We start from the raw sequence: 7622 nt of genomic DNA on the forward strand, positions 1-7622 counted from the left end.
ACTGCGGACTGAATAATAATAAGAAGAAGTTTACCACGATGGAATAACAATATAGTGCTTTGTTCCAAAGCACTATAAAAATATCTATCCACTTTTGTTCCCATGAGTTTATTTGCCTTTGCAGCAGCCACCTGGCACTTGTCACTAAATATGAGTTTGCTGTCTATCCATACCGCACAAGTCAATTTCTTGTAAAGCTTCTGTTGATCATTACAATGGTCACACATTATGAGCCGCTTCACAGAAGCCCAGCTTGCTGCATGTTTCAGTCAGGTAAGCACTGGTAGGGACATACCTATCCATATGGAAATCTTGGAGTTGATATACTGGCACAGGAGCAGTCTACTGTTGGTAACTGCCTCCTTTGCACACTATTTTTGTACTATTTACTCTACAGCATAGATATTTGTCGTAGTATAGCCCAATTCTTTGTTTTGTTTTCAGAAAATAATAGGAAAAAGTCTTGAACTTACTTTACATACTGATCTGTGAGACCAAGTAGTTTAATGGCTAGAAATCAACTTCGGCTTTAATTCCATAGAAATGCTTGAATTATTTTCTTTTTAAAGATTCACCAACTCTGCTGACTAATGAAGACAGTAATCCCATAATTGTTAAGTACACACTTGGCACGTTAAGAGCTTAACACAGCTGAATGTTTTCCAACAACTTTTCGGAAAACACAGACTGTCTGCCTTCAAGTTACCTGTTCTGTATACTCTAGAAAAGAGAAAGTGTAAAACCAGACTAAAGGTACCTTCACACGAAACGACTTTGTAACGATAACGATAGCGATCCGTGACGTTGCAGCGTCCTAAATAACGATATCGTTGTGTGTGACACGCCGCAGCGATCTGGATCCTGCTGTGATATCGTCGGTCGGGGCTAGAGGTCCAGAACTTTATTTGGTCGTCAGATCGGCGTGTATCGTCGTGTTTGACAGCAAAAGCAACGACGCCAGCAACGATCAAAGGGGGCGTCGCAGCGTCTCGTTCTAGCCAGGTAGGCGTTTAACATTACAAAAAGAGACACCCACAGTCGTGATGGCAAAGGGAGGTGACAAAATCAATACGCCACAAAAGGTGACGTCTTTTCTTTTTCAAATTTAATTAAAATGGAGACACTATAACGTAAATCACATTAAAAAGGAGACGCCATACAATATAAAACGGGACGCCTTTTAATAGGATTTAATTTTAAGGAGATGCTATCGTGACATAAACAAAGTTGATGACTCATAACAGGACATACCAAACGAGACGCCTTTGAAAGGGGGCTTTTCAAAAAACATTTAATTAAAGGTGACGCTTTTCAGTACAAAAGATGACGGTCTGGGAGGTGTCATGTACATAAAGGGGGCTCTACATTACCTTAATTAAATTAATTAAAATGTGCCTGGAATGACTGGCTGTGACACCGTCTACCTTTGAAAGCTGGTTGGCCAAGTTGGATCATCTATAGCTGCGTTCCGAAATATAAACCGCGACTCTATACAGTCTGGCCTAGGAATCATTTGTGCGTCCTCCGCTACCTGTGCGTCCTATTTTTTTTTTTTTTTTTTTTTTTTTTTTTTTAAAAAAAAAAGAACTCTGCAACGTCTTCGTTCTGTGTCCCTTCAACAGTGCAATCCAGAACTCTGCAGCGTCTTCATTCTGAATCCCATAACTGCATCAAAAGTAAGTCCTAAGTCCTATCTTTGTGCAGTTTGTTTCATCTGCCATGCAGCAATGCTAATTTATGTGTATTGTAGAGTGATGTATACGATATCTCTGCAGAGATCCGTTTGAGCTTGCAAGTTTTAAACAATTACGCTGTTGCGCTTGTTGGCAGCCATTTTGAGCGTTCAATGTAACTTAACTTAACTATTTCTGTCTTTCAGATGTCTACCAATGACAACGAATTTGTGCGGGCACTCATTGATATGTACCGCTCCCTGCCCTGCTTATGGAAAATAAAGTCTGCGGATTATAGCAACCGCAACATGAAGCGAGCGGCATACGAGAAGCTGGTGGCCCTCCACAAAGAGCATAAGCCCACAGAATCTGTGGATGAAACGATTGTGCGTAAGAAGATACAGGCTCTCCGCACTGTCTACAAAAAAGAGCTGAACAAGGTTGAAAAGTCAAAGAAGTCTGGGGCCGGAGCCGACGACGTGTATGTGCCAAAGTTGTGGTACTTTGACCTGCTGGCGTTCACACGGGACCAGGAAATCCCTCGCCCGGCCCAGACTGTGACAAGTCTTTGTGCGCCATCAGCTGAAGAGTCTCCTGACGAGCATGTAAGTACCCCCTAGCTTCCCTGCTTGTAGGATGCCGTGTGTCTTATATGTATGTGAGACTGCATGGTTTCCAATTATAATAATTCACGTTTTTCATGTTTAATCCGCCAGATAATAAAAGTTGCCACTTCCTGTTCAGATAACTATGTCCAAACAGTCCTTCCCAACCTTACAATGCTGTCTTATTGCAAAAGTCTACTATAATGTAACTTTTTTGTCTTCCGCACAATCGTGCAGTATAGCCGGCAAAAGTAGTTAAGCTCTGTAACCCCTGTGGTTTGATACCTAGATAATAATTGTTCCTCATTGCTTCCCACGCACGGGCATAGAGGTGTTGGGGAGGTGGGGGCTCTCTAGGGCTGTGTTGTTTGTATGTTATTGACTTTTTTTTCTTTTTCTTTTTCCCTGTACTCGCAGGTGCCTCCTGAACAGCTCGATACACTGGAAGGGACCGATAGTGATACCCCTCATTCCTCTGCAAGCCCGTGTGTTGAGGAGCAGACAGGTGAAAGGCGGCGGTCTTGCAAAAGAAAGGCAACTGCAGGTCTACCGGTGGATCTCCTGGCACTGGCCAACAAGATAATGATCCAGCATGACACAACCCGGCTCTCCGGCTTTCCAACCTTCGTAGGGGAACGGTTAAACAGTGTGGACCAGACCCAGCGAAGAAACGCAGAGAGATTGATACTTGAGGTGTTGAACGCGGCAGACGCTGGCAAACTGAGTGACACTTCAATGATGACCATCGGCGACCGTCAGCCAAGTGGCCAGCTTTATTGGGGGCCCCAGCAGGAGCCCATTCACAGCACTCCTGTCCGCAGACCGGCCCCACCTCATTTGCAGTTCCGTACACCACCTCCACCCCCTTCTTTTGGTGACTATTTGCAAGGACCTTCAACGGCCACACAGCCGTACGGCGAGATGGACAACTACTATCAGCAGCTGTAGTGTTCTTGGACAGAAACCAATAGACTTTCGTTTCATAAGCACTTTATGCCTTCCCTTTTTTTTTTTTTTTTTTACCTTTTGGTTACTGAGCCACATTTTTCCCAAGTTACGGTTGTAATATGTTAATAAACTTTATAAGCTTTACATGTAACATTTTATTTTGATTTATTGTTTACTGTGTCACATAATGTATGAATGAATATATATATATATATATATATATATATATATATATATATATCAGGGGTGAGACACATGGGGAGCGTCATTGGGAAAAGAGAGGTATATATGGAATGGCAGGGGTGAGACACATCCGGAGCGTGATGGGGAGAGAGACACATGCAATGGCAGGGGTGTGACACAAATACGGAGCGTGATGGGGAGAGATACATATGGAATAGCACGGTTGTGACACAAATCCTGAGCGTGATGGGGAGAGAGATACATATGGAATGGCAGGGGTGAGACACATCGGGAGCGTCATGGGGAGAGAGACACATGTAATGGCAGGGGTGAGACACATCGGGAGCGTGATGGGGAGAGAGATACATATGGAATGGCAGGGGTGAGACACATCGGGAGCGTGATGGGGAGAGAGATACATATGGAATGGCAGGGGTGAGACACATCGGGAGCGTGATGGGGAGAGAGATACATATGGAATGGCAGGGGTGTGACACAAATACAGAGCGTGATGGGGAGAGATACATATGGAATGGCACGGTTGTGACACAAATCCTGAGCGTGATGGGGAGAGAGATACATATGGAATGGCAGGGGTGAGACACATCGGGAGCGTCATGGGGAGAGAGACACATGCAATGGCAGGGGTGTGACACAAATACAGAGCGTGATGGGGAGAGATACATATGGAATGGCACGGTTGTGACACAAATCCTGAGCGTGATGGGGAGAGAGATACATATGGAATGGCAGGGGTGAGACACATCGGGAGCGTCATGGGGAGAGAGACACATGCAATGGCAGGGGTGTGACACAAATACAGAGCGTGATGGGGAGAGATACATATGGAATGGCACGGTTGTGACACAAATCCTGAGCGTGATGGGGAGAGAGATACATATGGAATGGCAGGGGTGAGACACATCAGGAGCGTCATGGGGAGAGAGACACATGCAATGGCAGGGGTGAGACACATCAGGAGCGTCATGGGGAGAGAGACACATGCAATGGCAGGGGTGTGACACAAATACGGAGCGTGATGGGGAGAGATACATATGGAATAGCACGGTTGTGACACAAATCCTGAGCGTGATGGGGAGAGAGATACATATGGAATGGCAGGGGTGAGACACATCGGGAGCGTCATGGGGAGAGAGACACATGTAATGGCAGGGGTGAGACACATCGGGAGCGTGATGGGGAGAGAGATACATATGGAATGGCAGGGGTGAGACACATCGGGAGCGTCATGGGGAGAGAGACACATGCAATGGCAGGGGTGTGACACAAATACAGAGCGTGATGGGGAGAGATACATATGGAATGGCACGGTTGTGACACAAATCCTGAGCGTGATGGGGAGAGAGATACATATGGAATGGCAGGGGTGAGACACATCGGGAGCGTCATGGGGAGAGAGACACATGCAATGGCAGGGGTGTGACACAAATACAGAGCGTGATGGGGAGAGATACATATGGAATGGCACGGTTGTGACACAAATCCTGAGCGTGATGGGGAGAGAGATACATATGGAATGGCAGGGGTGAGACACATCAGGAGCGTCATGGGGAGAGAGACACATGCAATGGCAGGGGTGAGACACATCAGGAGCGTCATGGGGAGAGAGACACATGCAATGGCAGGGGTGTGACACAAATACGGAGCGTGATGGGGAGAGATACATATGGAATGGCACGGTTGTGACACAAATCCTGAGCGTGATGGGGAGAGAGATACATATGGAATGGCAGGGGTGAGACACATCGGGAGCGTCATGGGGAGAGAGACACATGTAATGGCAGGGGTGAGACACATCGGGAGCGTGATGGGGAGAGAGATACATATGGAATGGCAGGGGTGAGACACATCGGGAGCGGGATGGGGAGAGAGATACATATGGAATGGCAGGGGTGAGACACATCGGGAGCGTGATGGGGAGAGAGATACATATGGAATGGCAGGGGTGAGACACATCGGGAGCGTGATGGGGAGAGAGATACATATGGAATGGCAGGGGTGTGACACAAATACGGAGCGTGATGGGGAGAGATACATATGGAATGGCACGGTTGTGACACAAATCCTGAGCGTGATGGGGAGAGAGATACATATGGAATGGCAGGGGTGCTTATATATATACATCTTAAAATCAGTAAAGCACGAGGACAGACAATGCTGCAGACTCCCAAGATTCATATGTCTGATATAGAAATAGAGTATGTTGCATACATAGATATATTTATTGTTATGTTTGATACAGAAGTTGAGTACTGTGAATAGATTGAAACAGAAAATGATTTTAATGGGTCTTCAACCAAATGGAACACGAGAGCACATCTACCCCACAGAATGTAGTGCATAATACATGCTAAAAAGTTATGACACATAATGACAACAGTTGTGCTACAGCTGAAGATGCTGCCATGGGACAGCCCCTGGCCCATTGAAAAAGTTACAGTACTTCTCCCTGCAGATCATAGCATCATCAGAGTTCCTTCCGGATCCCAGACTTTCCAAGCCAGAAACCCTGTGCTCCTCTAGACGCCATTCGCCCTGGGTTACATCTCCGTTTGCAGGGTCAACAGAGTCAACATACTGTGGAGGGCTGTATGCAGTGGCATCACGGCGGCGGAGAAAGTTGTGCAGGACGCAACAGGCAAGCACCACAGAGTCAATAGACGTTAGTTTCATGTTTAGTGGAGTGTGGAAAACCCGAAATTGGTTTGCCATAATGCCAAAAGCATTCTCCACAACGCGGCGAGCTCTTGAAAGTCGGTAATTAAAAATGCGCCGCTCCGGTGTCAGAGTTTTCTGGGAAAAGGGCTTCAGAAGGTTGGGATGCAGTGGGAACGCCTCATCTCCGACAAACACAAAGTTGAGGTTTTCAGTAGTGTCGCTGTTGGGCGGCAAGGACAGTTTCTGTTCTTTCAAGCGTTCCCCAAAATCGGTGTGCTCCAAAACTCCGCCATCTGAAACTCTACCATTGATCCCAACAGACACAGTTATAAATTCGTAGTTCGCATTAACGAGTGCCATGAGAATTATGCTGAAATATCCCTTATAGTTGTAATAAAAGGAGCCGGAGTGTGGTGGTTGGGTGATGCGGACATGTTTGCCATCCAAGGCCCCACCGCAATTAGGGAACTGCCATTGCTGCTGAAATCCCCGGGAAATCTGTTGCCAATCATCCGTGGTCTCCGGGAAAGGCATGTAATTGCGGTGTAAAGCAGAGATAATTGCTTTACATGTCTCTGGGATGAGGACGGTGAGTAGGGATCGGGAAATTGCTGCGCAGTAATGCAAGTCTTGCATAGACCTGCCAGTCGCCAGGAACCGCAGCGTGACAGCCAGTCTCTCATCCACAGGGACAGCAGCTCGCATGTTCGTATTTTGCCGCCTAATATAAGGATCCACAGCATCAAGTAGCACCTTAAAGGAATCCTCCGACATTCGAAGGTAGTTCCTAAAATCATGCGGGTTGTTCTCCTGCAGTTCCCTTATTAGGCCCATATGGGACAATTGATCCCTCTTCCGCAGCCACTGTTTGGTCCACATGCGGCGCTGACGCTTTGCACGATTCTTTCGCGCTTGAGCCTCAAGCTGGTTGTGAGATTCTAACAACAACGCAGCCGCTACAAGCACAGGAACATCAGAAGTAGACATGGCAACCTGAAAATGAAAAACAAAAAAAAATTGTACATATGATTAGCAAGACATCCAATAGTGGTACGTAGCGTTCACACATGTTACTTTTTTTTCCAAGATTTTATGGTTACATTCACATTTTCTATACATAAGGTACATTATGTTGACACAAGTGCCATATTGATATAATATCCAAAAATTACTATACAAGCCGCTGAAAAACAAACCAGGACGATGAGCGCTGCGGCTTGATAATGGGAACGCCAAAAAGAGAGTTCGGGAGCCAGCGTCACAACAGCGACGCTGTGTATAAACGGAGACGCTATAGCGATGTGGATCACGCGATAGCGAGGCAGAGTCAAGGACGTTCTCTGGGCGTGGTTTTAGGCGTTGCCGGGCGTTTCATTTTCTCAAAATGGCGGCGAGACAGCGGTCTGCTCCTCTGGGGCAGACTGAAGTTCGATTTTTTGTAGGAGAGATGGATGCCCTCGATTACGAGGGTCGGGAGAGGCGCCCTACCCACCCCAATCTCCACAAAAATGATGTCCTGCGCCGCATTGGGCGT

At 46.6% G+C, this 7622-nt stretch overlaps 1 protein-coding gene across 1 annotated transcript; it reads left to right on the plus strand.

Annotated features, from left to right (window-relative positions):
- The first annotated feature begins 228 nt into the window (after nucleotides 1–228).
- Nucleotides 229–3441, plus strand: LOC143775084 (uncharacterized). The gene is made up of 4 exons (XM_077262922.1): nucleotides 229–273; nucleotides 1623–1676; nucleotides 1880–2278; nucleotides 2696–3441. The coding sequence occupies exons 1-4, from the start codon at nucleotides 229–231 to the stop codon at nucleotides 3224–3226; spliced, it is 1029 nt and encodes a 342-aa protein (XP_077119037.1). The 3' UTR covers nucleotides 3227–3441.
- The last annotated feature ends 4181 nt before the right edge of the window (nucleotides 3442–7622 follow it).

This window comes from Ranitomeya variabilis, chromosome 5 (genome assembly GCF_051348905.1).
Source record: "Ranitomeya variabilis isolate aRanVar5 chromosome 5, aRanVar5.hap1, whole genome shotgun sequence".
Taxonomy (NCBI): Eukaryota; Metazoa; Chordata; class Amphibia; order Anura; family Dendrobatidae; genus Ranitomeya; species Ranitomeya variabilis.

Bases quoted from the DNA above. Each gene is read 5' to 3' on its own strand.
- LOC143775084 (XM_077262922.1), top strand. From the start codon at position 229: ATGAGCCGCTTCACAGAAGCCCAGCTTGCTGCATGTTTCAGTCAG. The intron at 1,677-1,879 runs GTAAGTCCTAAG...TCTGTCTTTCAG, and splicing joins ATCCCATAACTGCATCAAAA to ATGTCTACCAATGACAACGA. The intron at 2,279-2,695 runs GTAAGTACCCCC...CTGTACTCGCAG, and splicing joins AAGAGTCTCCTGACGAGCAT to GTGCCTCCTGAACAGCTCGA.